At 39.3% G+C, this 13889-nt stretch overlaps 2 protein-coding genes and 1 pseudogene across 2 annotated transcripts; 2 read left to right on the top strand and 1 right to left on the bottom strand.

Annotated features, from left to right (window-relative positions):
• Positions 1-36: 36 nt before the first annotated feature.
• Positions 37-1743, bottom strand: igbp1 (immunoglobulin (CD79A) binding protein 1). The gene is made up of 3 exons (XM_077732311.1): positions 1220-1743; positions 594-920; positions 37-499 (listed from the first exon to the last, which is right to left on the bottom strand). The coding sequence occupies exons 1-3, from the start codon at positions 1697-1699 to the stop codon at positions 230-232; spliced, it is 1077 nt and encodes a 358-aa protein (XP_077588437.1). The 5' UTR covers positions 1700-1743; the 3' UTR covers positions 37-229.
• A 1032-nt stretch (positions 1744-2775) lies between these two features.
• On the top strand, positions 2776-11253 carry f9a (coagulation factor IXa). Its single transcript, XM_077733633.1, has 8 exons — positions 2776-2941; positions 3006-3175; positions 3253-3277; positions 3381-3494; positions 6415-6549; positions 6618-6709; positions 7486-7603; positions 10507-11253. Exons 1-8 carry the CDS (start codon positions 2884-2886, stop codon positions 11088-11090), a joined length of 1296 nt encoding a protein of 431 aa, XP_077589759.1. The 5' UTR covers positions 2776-2883; the 3' UTR covers positions 11091-11253.
• On the top strand, positions 6061-6189 carry LOC144207975 (5.8S ribosomal RNA; annotated as a pseudogene).
• Positions 11254-13889: the final 2636 nt, after the last annotated feature.

The following is a 13889-nucleotide window of genomic DNA, read 5'->3' as shown; positions in this document are numbered from 1 at the left end:
GGCTATTGCAAGTCAAAACAGAAACGAAACCCTACATTAATAATCATGCGTCACTTTATTTCAAGTGGACTGAAAAATGAAGTTTTGGCTTGGAAAGATATCAGTGGCCTATCTATCCATCAGTTGAAGAAACAATACGTTTTTGTTAACTATACATATCTTTTTTTTCCTTCAGAGTTTATGACATCCACAGAACAAGGCATTTTAGGCCAATTGTTATTTGGACCTGTTAGCCCATGTTTTGGCGATTGCCATAACCCCTGCGATGATCATCTTTCCAGTCATCCCACTCTCTGGCTTTCATCAAAGCCTCCTCGTCATCATGTTCACTCCACTTTTCTGTTTCTTCTTCTCTTTCCTGTGCATCAGTGTCTTCCTCAACCGCAACCCTTCGGGGAACTCCTTGGTCAGGCAGGACTCCATTTTTCTTGTGCTCGTCGTACCATTCATTTACAGTCATTGTAGGAAGGCTAGGATAACCAGACCCAAATACCTGAGCCTGTGCAAACAAAAAGAGTTTGGAATATTATGAAATAAGATAGTTTTTCACCTATATCAAAACAATCAATAGTTAACACCGCCCCCGAACTAACCTGCAAAGCGTCTTTGGTGAGGATGAACGGTTTGATCGGAGGCCTGCTTGGTCTAGCAGCCTGTGTGGCACCAAGCTGCAACTGATCCATATTCTTCAGTATTTCCATCTCTTGGTCTATGCTTTGTACTTCATCAAGGCAAAGAATCACCCATTTTCGAACATTCAGCAAGTAGAAATCTCTGCTGGTTTCATCGTCTGCTCGCCTACTCTCAACTGATCTCAGCACATCCAGCCTGGCCTCCAGCTCCTTCTTCTGATTGTATAACTCAATTTTAGCTTGCCTCTGTGCCGCCATGGCAACCAAGTCAGATGTGGTGGGCATAGGCTGGGGAAAATACATTTCATAGTTCACATTAATCGAGTTCATGTCCAGGTACTCCGGTGTCCTCCCACATTCCAAAAACATGCAACGTAGGCTGATTGGACACTCTAAATCCCCCCTAGGTATGGGTGCGAGTGTACATGGTTGTCCGTCTCCGTATGCCCTGCGATCGGCAGACCTCCGATTCAGGGTGTCCCCCACCTCTGGCCCAGAGACAGCTGGGATAGGCTCCAGCGCCCTATGCGACCCTAATGAGGATAAAGCGGTTCAGAAAATGAGATTAGATGGTCAAAGACACTCACCGTCATGCTGGTTGGGGATGGATCATCTGGAGATTGTCGAGCGAGTGTGCTTTCATTTACTGACTCCGGGAGAGTGAACTGTGATACATTATAGTCTTTACATCTTTTAAGGAAATCCATAAAGTAGGCCCGTGCAGTTTGGACATTCTCCAAACGCTTCTCTCGACCTGTGATCTTCAAGGTCAGGGCTCCTAACAGAGCGGGACTCAACATATATTTTAGGTCGGCTGTAGCAATTTCCTCCAATTCTTCATTGCGACTAAACAAATTCAACTGGGCAGCCATTCGAGATGTGTCTTCTAACATACTAATCGCGCGTCTCACCTTAACCTGAACACTATTTGACGCAAGAGGATCATTTGTATTGTCAAGCTCATCAAATATCTTCCAGCCACGGTCAAATATATCTGATAATTTGGGAGCTTCGGCATCTGAAAGCGAGTCTTGTTTGACGCTGCCGCTTATTTGACGTTCCGCCATGTTTGTAAACTTCCGGGAGTTGCCTTCTTCGGTTTCATAATTACCGGACTTCAATTGACATTACTGCCACCGCGTGGTCTCAAATATTTATACCAAAGATAGTTTTTTTTACGTCACGCACGCGGCTTGCTTATTTTCTATCTTGGGCAAGAATTGGAAATCGAAACAAAAAAATACAACAACAAAAAACATTTGCTTGTTCGGAATCTTAATGCATTCTCCTTAAAATGAAAAGAACAATCCTGGCCATTTTTCAAATACATATATTTTTGGGGTTGTTTTTTAAATTAATTATTTTTGTGAAGATTCAGTTTTTCAAATTATTATTCATATGGCCCTGAGACAGCTGGGATTTGGCCCCAGCACCCTCCGCCTAATAAAGATAAAGTGGTTTAGAAGATGAGATGAGATGAATTACTGAACATGACAAAACTAGCCCATTATTGTCGTGTATTGACAGGTATTAACTAGTCCAGCTATACATTTGCATGCCAATTGAATGATAGGCGTATAATTCTACACATATAGGACTGCCCCCTCATTTCAATCAGTTCCTTCCAATTCATGAGCGCATAATGTAAAAAAAATCAAATACGGGAGAAAATCATTTTTATTTATTGATTGATATTTAACTTAAGTTCAGAAGGGTTGCAGGGAGTGCTGGAGCCTATCACAGTTAACCATGCACACATGGGAGGACCCCCTGAAATGGTGGCCACCCAATCACAAGGAACTTATCTTTTATTGGTAATTTCAGATTTTTGTATTCATAATAGTTCACTGGCCACACCAAAGTCAGGCGAGCGGACCTCTAACCCACGAAGGGCAGACTTTGTATTTATGAATTCATAATTTTGGCAGCTTTGGTTCTCCTTCATATTTAGCGCAGTGGTTTGAAATAATTTGCTTAAAGTCCGCAAAATTCAGGGTGGCCCGGGGAAGCGAGTGGTTAATGAGTCAGCCTCACAGTTGAAGGGTCTGAAGGGTCATGGGTTTAATTCCAGGTCACTGTGTGGAGTTTACGTGTTCTCACTTACGACCATTTTCTTCTTGCCCACCAACGTATGAACGAATGACAGTGTGACTTTCCTAAATTTTTTAAATAAGTCACATGACCCACAGCAAGTGTATTTTCCGTGTGCAAACACACTCGTTGTGCACTTTGGAGTTTGCGTGTGGTTGTGATGGCAAACATCTGTCTTGCTTTTTTGCTGTTGTCCTTATTTCAACCTTTTCTTGAAGGTAAAATAGTGACATTTTTATCCACTTTAATGAGATAGAGGTTCCTTTATCTGTTTGCCTACAGGCTCTGTGTTCCTGTCTGGCAAAGAGGCCGATAATGTCCTGAGCAGGCACAAGCGTTCCAACACGGGATTTTTGGAAGAAGTGTGGCCTGGCAACCTCGAAAGAGAATGTCTGGAGGAAACGTGTGACTTCGAGGAGGCCAGGGAGATCTTCGAGGATATTGACCAAACGGTTTGTCTCTGCTTCTTATTGATTAGCATACAACACATTATCTGAGCTCACTAAAAGTCCTGTTGCTCTCATTTTAGCTGGCGTTCTGGAATGTCTATACAGGTAATTTTGATAAAATCTTTATGATCCTAATCTTCAGTTGTTAGATCAAATGTGTCATGACCATTGCGAATGAATTGTGGACATTTACGCATTCCTTTCATAGATGAAGACCAGTGTAAACCAAATCCATGCTTCCACCAGGCTAGGTGTCAAGATGGAGAAAAGTCCTACACGTGCCACTGTGCAAAAGACTTCACTGGTGTCAACTGTGAGATTGGTGAGGGCCAAATTTGAATGATGGACACATTTACTGTAAAATTGGAAATTTGGTTCGAACATGTTTTCATATTTCTTTTTCCACCAATGGATGTTGCTTCCCGCTCTCAAATTTGTGTTGCTTCCAGTTCTGTTTCTTTTTGCAAAGGCACTTTTTTAATTAATCCCCCAATGAAAGCCAATAACTAACGTGGTATAAAAAAAACTCCCGACGTGTGGTGTGGTTGGTTGGTTGCCAGGCAAATGGTGACAGAGAGTAAGTACTGTTTAAAACAGCTCTCAACAAGAGTTTAATATCGAAATATCCACTGTTGATTAATGAAAAAGAGAGGTTAATATCTAAGTACTATTTAATATCTAAGTACTGTTGAAACCAGCTCTCAAAATTATATTCGAAGAGTTTAATATCTAAATATCTACTGTTGATTCATGACAAAGAGAGGTCCAGGCAACCAAACGTCCGGCGACCAAACGTCCGGCGACCAAAAGTCCGGGCGACCAAACGTCCGGGCGACCAAACGTCCGGCGATCAAACGTCCGAGTACTGTTTGGTGCCCTTCATGGACTGTTAGAGAGAGAGAGAGACAGTGAGACAGAGACTCTCCAGTTCTCCCCATGGGTTTTGACTTGCCACTTCTGCCTGCTGCGGGAGGTATGAGTGCTTTTTTTTAGGCACCAGCAGTCTGTCACTACCCTTTCGGTGACCCCTTTGGCAGATTACATCAGAGGATTCCATGGAGCTTCAGGGGATCCTGTGGCTCTCTTGCAACTTTTGGCGGAAGTGCGGGCTTTGGCAGACTTGCATGACCCTGTCGTTGTTGGCTAGGATGCCATGCCTGGCATCGAACCTGCCCTTGTGTCCCTCATCGAACCTGCTATTGTGTCCCACTCGGTCCACCGGACCGCCTGCATAACAATCAGTGGGGTTTAAATAGACTGACATGGGTTGACGAGATGATTAGGAATACCTGTGAAACACACGAGGGAAAAAGCAGGGACGGAGAAATGACAGCTGAACACAATGGGCAATCAACCAGACCGTACACCCAAGCATTCCTAACAGAAGATGAATATCTATAACAAAGAAAACAGGTGGGGGGTGACTGGGACCTCGAAACTGACTGGCCAGTGAAGAGACGTGGGAGTGGCCGGTCTGGCGGGCGTACGCGCCGATTTGTGGTGAGGTGTGAGAGTGGCCGGTCCGTCGAGCGTCTGGGACGGCCAGTGAAGAGGCGTGAAATTGGCCGGTCCGATGGGCATCCGCGCCAGCCCTTTCAGTGATGGCCGAGAGCTCTTCCCTGAGCAAACACCAGAATATCAGAAAGATCGTCGGCCACCTTACCCTGCATGCTCGGAAGGCCGCCAACCCCCTCGTCCAGGGGACCCGGAGAGTCGCTGCTGCCGACTCCCTCGTCAGGGGGCCCGGAGAGTCGCCGCTGCCAAATCCCTCGTTCAAGGGGCACGGAGAGTCGCCGTCGCTGACCCCCTCGTCCAGGGGGCCCGGTCCGTTACGTCTATGGCAAGACATCGAGGCAAGAAAATGGGGAATAGCACCCAATCACAGGGAACCAGGCGAGGACAAAGGAAGTTGTGCTGAAACGAAAACTTTAATAACGGACAGACAGGATCTTACAAAATAACAAGGACTTAGAAATCAAATCACATAATGAAATCTGATAGGGGGAGTCACAGAAGGAGGCACATGGAAACATTTCGTGGACAAACAAAAGCAGATGATCTGACGAGATCAGTGGGTTTTAAACAGACTGACATTAGGTTGAGAAGACAATTACTAACACCTGGGAACTGTGAAGTTGCTTAAAACAGGAGTCTTAATATAATGTGCATTTCTAAAGTACATCCTGTCTATAATCTCTGTCTTAATCTTATCCTCTTCCATCATGTCTATAATATCTTCTCAACTCGCCTCAGTGTTCAACTGTTGTATTTTTCCATGATGCCTATAATCTCAATTTATGTACTTTTCCATGACATCATGCTGAAATTTTATAAAGGCATCCTTCACCTTGAAAAGATAAGGGAGATCCACCGAGCCGAGCGCGAGCTACCACCTAGCCCCTCGACCTCTCTTCTGCCGGCCGGTCCTTTAAAATATAACACCGTCTATGCCTCATTTTTCCTTTGTGAACGGTTGGTAATTACGTTTATCTGTTACTTCAGACCCAACAGGAACACCCGAAGGAGCAAGCAGGGAATACACAAGAGGTTTTTCATCAGTGCTCTCAAGAAAAGTTTTACCGTGGATAAAAACGTTGGGATCACTATAAGTTGTCGCTCTTTTTAAAAAGTACTTACAGTCTTGGGTATGTTTAAATACAATTGGGATTTTTTAAACCTGTTTCATACGCTTGTCATAACATCTGTCATTCTCATGCAGCATGTTTTTGTATCAATTGGATGGCAGAACAGGCATTGTAGTTGTTTCTCCCCTCGCCGTTAGTTTAATACAGATTGGATCGTTTAGTGAAGTCCTCAGATCGGCCCAGTCGGTGTCTGGTGGAGGGCCAGGATGATGATAAACTTTTGAAAAATATCAGAGAGCCTATAACTCTTTGCAGATCATTCAGCTTGTGCTTAAATGAAGAATGCAGCTAGCTGTGAGAAGTCATGTGAATGGCAGGACATATTGATCATCGGCACTTTGAACGCACCTCGCCACGCCTGTTTGAGCGTTGCCTGAAATTCAATCGGGATGCCTGTGTGCCCTACGTACTCGTAAACGAACAAACAAATTTAAATTAACTTGGATAACTATATACAGACGCTCAACTTTTAATGTAACTTCACACATAACTGAATTCTAATTTTGTTTTAATCTTTTTTTACCTTAGTTCTTACGAGTTGACCCCATGTTTCTCGATTACTACATTCAGACAATGTTTCTAAAATCTTCTCCTCAGATTTATACAAGAGGTGTGACCTCAACAATGGAGACTGCAAGCACTTTTGTCAGCCATTGGGCGTTATGGGGGGCAAATGTTACTGCGCGGAGGGATACAAGCTGATGAAAGATGGCTTCAGCTGTGAACCCCAAGGTAAACCCATCAAACTATGACATAAGACATGTGGCAGCATTAAATAATCACGATTTATGTCTTACAAGTGGAGTTCCCATGCGGTAAAGTTGTCATCCCTGAGAAACGACAACGGATTGTTGGTGGAGTTCAGGTTCAAAAAGGAGAACTCCCCTGGCAGGTACATGTTGCACCTTGCATTTTTCTCTTGAAACAGGGAGAAATAATCACAACAGTGATTAGTTGTTGCTTTTTTAATCCAACTTCCACTATTATCTTTTATCAACACAAAAAAACCATAATATACAATTAAACTCTTATTATATATATATATATATATATATATATATATATATATATATATATATATATATATATATATATATATATATATATATATATATATATATATATATATATATATATATATATATATATATATATATATATATATATATATATATATATATATATATATATATATATATATATATATATATATATATATATATATATATATATATATATATATATATATATATATATATATATATATATGTATGTATATGTATATGTATATATATATATATATATATATATATATATATATATATATATATATATATATATATATATATATATATATATATATATATATATATATATATATATATATATATATATATATATATATATATATATATATATATATATATATATATATATATATATATATATATATATATATATATATATATATATATATATATATATATATATATATATATATATTGAGGTAAAAAAATGTCAAAGCGATTCTTTGAAAATCAAAATAAATCTTTATGTTGAATATTTTTCACTGACATTCCACCTTCTGAATTATACTAATTCTATATTTATTAACTCTGTCACTTTCTTCCACCGCCACCATCACTTCGTTTACCATTTGTCATTCAGGCGGCTTTGGTACGCATGAACGACGGTGTGGTATTCTGCGGGGGTTCTATTCTGAACGATTTGTGGGTGGTCACTGCGGCCCACTGTCTGAACGTGCACTCCTTCTACGTGAGATTAGGTGAGACTTTTATACTCCCTTCTTCATTGCCCTATAGAAACCATTTGTTCAATGTCCTCAATAGACCCACTATCACCTCTTTACTGAATTAGATAAATTGGATGTGGCTGGCCCATAACCAGTCTCTGGAATAAAAAACGAAAAAAAGCACAAATCCCTTTTTGATGCCAGGAAGCCAGTCACTTAGAAAAAGTTATTACGAAACTGTGTTTTTTTTCATCCATTTAGTTTAATTGCTGTATCAGCCAGTTTTTTTCTCCAAGAAATTCAATTGTTTCATTGGAAAAATAGTAAACATGTTCTGTTTAGAAAATTGCTCCAACAACAACACCGTGCAAAAGGCACTAACAGGTCATTGATAGAGGCAATCCGGTGACATGGTGGAAACCTGACTGCCTTAAATTGGCTGGTGATCTTGATTGGTGCCGCCTGTCACTGCTCCACCTGTCTGTTGCTGAGCCTGTGATTGGAAGATGGACCAATCTTCCCACACATCCCGCTTGGAGCCTAATAGTCCCCACCTTCCCTTTCAACTGTCACGTGTTGTTAGGACATTTAGTGGAGGTGTGTGTACTTTTTGCCTCTTGTGTCCCTCGGGCTTCCCTTTCCTCTTGTGACCAGCTGCACGTGCTACATGATTAGCCCCTGTTTGTGTATTTAAATGTGTGAGTCTTTTGTGGCAATGTATGGGAGTGTTGCCAATTGTCTTTTGTTTCGTGTTATGCTGCTTCTTTGTTTGGGATGCGGAGTCTTCGTTTGTTTGTTACTTTGGTAACTTTTGTCTCAGTTTTGTTTGATTATTTTAAATTAAAATCCTGAGTTTTGTAACAGCCGCCCTTTTCCTGCTCTTGTAACCTGGGTTCTGCCCTCGCTTCACATAGAAGATAGTCACGACACCATACGTGCCAACCAGGCGCAGGAAACAGAGAATATGGCCCACTGGCAACCAAAAGTGCTCCGCCAGAACATTTGCCTTCTAGTCAAACAAAAACCACGGCCTCAACGGCGGACATTGAAGACCGGCTCCTCCTTGAAGGTCAATTGTCCTTCAGGGACAGCGGAGGAATAGGGGCTCATCCCGACCGGCTTGGTCTGGTACACATGGAGCGTTGGGTGGATACAGAGGGCAGCTGGGAGTTTGAGGTGCTCGGATAAATTATCCGCTAAATCTTGTAGGGACTCATGAAGCACGGGGACAGCTTCTTGGATTCATTCCTGTAAAAGAGATCCAACATGGCAACCAGACCCTCTGGCCCACCATGTCCAGCGGCTGTTGGCCGGGGGCTGAATGGGCAGCTAGTGGACGTCAAAACATGGAAGGTGCTGAAGCTTTCGATCGCCTGGCCTGGGCCACTGAGTGGCAGCAGACACTTGTATGGGATCCATTCATAGTGCCCGGTCAGCCACGATGAATCCAAGGACGGTCGTCTCCAACATGTAGAACTTCCACATTCCCACTTTGACAGAGAGGCAATCCTCCATGAGCCTCTGCCTCTGAAAATTAGGAGTTATACCTCTACTCACAAAATTAATTGGTTCCAGAACTTTTATCGTCACTTGAAAATTTTGTAAATAGGTGTACTTTAATATGCACATTTGATTATATTATAACTTTATTTCATCCCGTATTTGGGACATTTCTTGGTTGCACGAGCAAGACAGACACAAGACAAGACATTGTAGACCTAAGTAAGAAACTGGAGCCACACAAGGTGGAGACCTTTGGCAGACTGAGATTGAGGTTACCACACAGTCCCTCAGTAGTCTGAAGGTTTTAAAGATCATCTTCCTTGCTTCTCTGATCCGTTCCACGGTTCTCAGGCAAATACCAACAAAACCCTTTAAAATTGGTCAAAGTGTCCCAATTTTGTATGAAAGAAATGAAATGGGGTCGACGGAGGTTGGCAGCTCTGCGTATGTCAGGTGGTCTCCAGATAGCATGTAGAGATGCCTATCTCAGACACTAGAGTGGTCAATGAAGTGCTTGTCCACCCCTTAGGCCATTGCGAAGATTTTGAGAGAATGAGCCTCACATGAGAGGGAGGCTGGTAGCAAGAGGTCCATGATTTGCAACAGTTACGAGAAGGCAAAAAAAGGTAAGCGATAAAGATCTGGCAATGTGGTGGAGACCCAGCTGGCTTAAGTAGGCCGGTGATCTTGATTAGCTCCATCTGTCATTGCTCCATCGCGGTTCGTGCTGGGCTTGTAACCGGAAGACAGACCAATCCTCACATAAGCCCAGCTCGAGGCCTGTCAGAATACACAGACAAAGATATTACCCTGCCTCTCCTGCTTTGTAGCCAACGAACAACAAGTATGACAATGATAATACGAAATCCCACTCATCTTGTTGGTCATGTAGATATAGGACAACATGGCACCATGGCTGATCAAAAAATAATGCAGCTAAGAATTTTCTTTTTACAGAATGTTGTATATTGTTTCCAAATTTACCCGAAAGCTACTTGCCTTTCTACTACCTTTCTATGAAATATTTTGTTTGTGTATTAACTGTCTCATGTCAAAAGATCAAGTCTGCATGAACAGTGGTGTCTTCTATATAAAATACCATTTCTTATAAAGCCCTGAGGTCATTGTACGTTAGTGTATTTTTTGGCCTACTAAATAAATAAATTTGTATAAAATAGTTTAATTGAGAGACTTAATTATTAATATTCATCGTACAAGATATTGAGGGCACGTTCAACACATTCAAAGTGCAATCGGTGTGCCAATCGCCGAAATAAATGTTATTGCAACTAAAATCATTCTCTCTTTTAATCTCCTGAATTGATTTTGCAACCCATGAAATTTTTATCAGATTATTCTAGTAATAGGTTAACCATTGATTTAAATAATTGATAGCAACGGTCCTAATCAAATTCCATTGTTTGATCCCCTAGGCGAGCTCAACGTCACTGTAGATGAAGGCACGGAGCAGAACATTTTGGTATCCCGGCAGCATATCTACCCACGGTACGACTCTCGCGTGAACTCGTATGATCACGACATTGCCCTCCTTCGCCTCCAAAGACCTGTCAACTTCTCCGACTATGTGCGGCCCATCTGCTTGGGACCTACGGCATTCACGGAAGCCCTCATGAAGCGCGCCTCACCAGCCACGGTCAGTGGCTGGGGACAAGTCGTCTTTAAGGGGCACTCGGCGGACACGCTGATGAAAGTGGCGGTTCCCTACACCAGCCGTAGTGAGTGTAAGTTCACCAACAGTGATAGGATCACGTCTTCCATGTTCTGCGCCGGCTACTACAACAAACGCAGAGACGCATGCAAAGGGGACAGTGGGGGGCCTCACGCCAACAGTGTCCATAACACCTGGTTCTTGACGGGCATTGTCAGCTGGGGGGAAGATTGTGCCGGAGATGGCAAGTACGGTGTGTATACCCGTCTCTCTATATACTACGACTGGATCTGGAACGTCACCCACGAGATAGATGCCTACAATGATAACCTTAACAATCAACATTGAATGAACGAAAGAAAACAAATTGTCGCGCTAAAAAAATACACTGCCTGAGTGGGTGCAACACAATTAATTTTAATAGAAGTATAACTTCTATAAATGAACCCTAATAAAATTAAAATGCCAATGAAGAAGGTCCTCAGTATTGTTTGTCACACTGCACAAAAAAGGTTGTCATTTGTGCAATACAACCTAAATAGTCCAAAACAGGACTTTTACATAATCATATATCAAAGCTTCTTACTAGAAAATGTCATAAAAATATACAACGTACAATGATTATTGTACAGTGGTACCTTGAGATATGAGTTTAATACGTTCCGGGACTGAGCTCGCATCTCAAATCAACGTTTCCCATAGAAAGTGAATGATGGCGTTTGCTATGGTGTACTAAATAGGATTTCCATATTTTTTTGTCTGGTTGACCTCGTTATGTAGGCGCAATGATTTCATAATGTAATATGGAACCTTTTGTCAATCCCGTCAATTATTCTGTTCAAACAATTTGGATGCCACTATCACTATAAATTAATGGTTCTTTGGGATTTCATATCATGCACTGTCTTAGTTTATTTTTATTTCAGTGCTCCCAAATTTCGCATAGCAGATTTGTTCCTCCACTTCAAGTTTAACATTTGGAGTACTGCTGCTTTTTCATCAAGAATTTCATTGAACTAAATAATTTTCCATAACTTGTCATCGCCATCCATGAAAAAGGGCTTATTGAAAATTTAAGAAATTGATTTCAAATTTCTAAAGCATTTTCCAGCTTGATATCTGATTGATTGATTATATCTTGGTCAGCCAATAAAAAAAAATGACAAACAACCATTCACGCTCACAATCACTCATAATCAGACATCAGTGGTTTGCAATTTTTTATCACCACTAGAAAACGCCATCCCACTAGAGGGGCTTCCTGGCTGTTAATCACTTCGCTGTCTCATAGAAATAATAATTCTCAAAGAAAATAGGTTAACGTTGTTTGGCTGACATCAATTGTTTGATGCTAATGCAATCCGTAATATTCTAATTGTCATTAATATGACCCACGCCAAAGCATATTTCACCTGTTCAGGGCAAACCAAAATAGATCTCCCGTGCACTGAATATATACAATGCTTATTCCATCCTAGGGAAATCATGCCTATCCTAAATTCATTATTCCATCTAAACTTGCCAGGTACAAGTTACCTAAAAATTTGGATCAATGAAATTTCTGCAGTCTTCATGTTTGATATCATTAATAATTTGGATGAATGCCGTTTCTGCATTGTCTTCATGTTTGATATCATTAATAATTTGGATGAATGCCGTTTCTGCATTGTCTTCATGTTTGATATCATTAATATTCTAAATGATTTTTAATACTTAAGTCTAAATCTCAAATCACTCTCATATTGCTAAATTAGCTATATAAGGATAACTAAATTTTGCTGACAGAATTCCTGTTGAATTCCTATTCCGCTCCAAGGAGGCGTTAGTTATTTAAAATAAGAACCATTTTCTGGAGCTTTTTTACCACAATTAAAATAGAGGGAAAATAACCTTTCACTTCCTAATGATGAATGTCCGTGTTTAATAAATACATATATATATATATATATATATATATATATATATATATATATATATATATATATATATATATATATATATATATATATATATATATATATATATATATATATATATATATATATATATATATATATATATATATATATATATATATATATATATATATATATATATATATATATATATATATATATATATATATATATATATATATATATATATATATATATATATATATATATATATATATATATATATACATATGTATATACATATCTATATACATATATATATATATATATATATATATATATATATATATATATATATATATATATATATATATATATACATATCTATATACATATGTATATACATATATATATATATATATATATATATATATATATATATATATATATATATATATATATATATATATATATATATATATATATATATATATATATATATATATATACATATATATATACATATGTATATACATATGCATATACTACATATACATATGTATATACATATCTATATACATATATATATATACATATGTATATACATATGTATATACATATGCATATACTACATATACATATGTATATACATATCTATATACATATCTATATACATATATATATACATATGTATATACATATGCATATACTACATATACATATGTATATACATATTTATATACCTATGTATATACATATGTATATGTATATAACTCTCTAGGTTAAAGCCGCATCACCAGCTTGTTTTACGAACGCCCCTTCGACTGACAAAGTACGCCCGCCACATACCTTGTGTATTTTCCCTTTTTTTACGTATACTCCCCAACGATATGCAAGTATCTCCGCATTTATGGAGCGTTTTTCTTCGACTTTTTCTCGAGTGAAAAATGGGATTTTCACCAACCTTGTTTTATAATCGATAAATTAATTTTAGCAATGTGCCCTTACTGTGTATTGGTGCCCGCTCTGCTCGGCGGGTCATTCGTAATCTGCTCCTGGGCCTTAGCAGGCCAGATCGCCCTCTTTTAAGGCTGGAGTAGCCAACGTCAGGACATCCTTCTGATCCGATCTTCTCGTTTCTTAAAGGTTCATATTACTGCAATAGTTGTCACTTTTAAAGAAGAAATAAAAAAAACAATAGAATTTTGATTTATTTCATAATCACAAATAATCAATCATTTCCTTTCTGTGT

The sequence above is a fragment of the Stigmatopora nigra genome, chromosome 14, assembly GCF_051989575.1.
Source record: "Stigmatopora nigra isolate UIUO_SnigA chromosome 14, RoL_Snig_1.1, whole genome shotgun sequence".
NCBI classification, from domain to species: domain Eukaryota; kingdom Metazoa; phylum Chordata; class Actinopteri; order Syngnathiformes; family Syngnathidae; genus Stigmatopora; species Stigmatopora nigra.
The sequence above is the reverse complement of the archived record's forward strand: the minus strand, read 5'-3'. Positions and strand labels throughout refer to the sequence as shown.

Bases quoted from the DNA above. Each gene is read 5' to 3' on its own strand.
- igbp1 (XM_077732311.1), bottom strand. From the start codon at position 1,699: ATGGCGGAACGTCAAATAAGCGGCAGCGTCAAACAAGACTCGCTTTCA. The intron at 921-1,219 runs GTGAGTGTCTTT...TATTTTCCCCAG, and splicing joins CATCCCCAACCAGCATGACG to CCTATGCCCACCACATCTGA. The intron at 500-593 runs GTTAGTTCGGGG...TTGTTTGCACAG, and splicing joins TCACCAAAGACGCTTTGCAG to GCTCAGGTATTTGGGTCTGG.
- f9a (XM_077733633.1), top strand. From the start codon at position 2,884: ATGGCAAACATCTGTCTTGCTTTTTTGCTGTTGTCCTTATTTCAACCT. The intron at 2,942-3,005 runs GTAAAATAGTGA...GTTTGCCTACAG, and splicing joins ATTTCAACCTTTTCTTGAAG to GCTCTGTGTTCCTGTCTGGC. The intron at 3,495-6,414 runs GTGAGGGCCAAA...TCTTCTCCTCAG, and splicing joins TGGTGTCAACTGTGAGATTG to ATTTATACAAGAGGTGTGAC.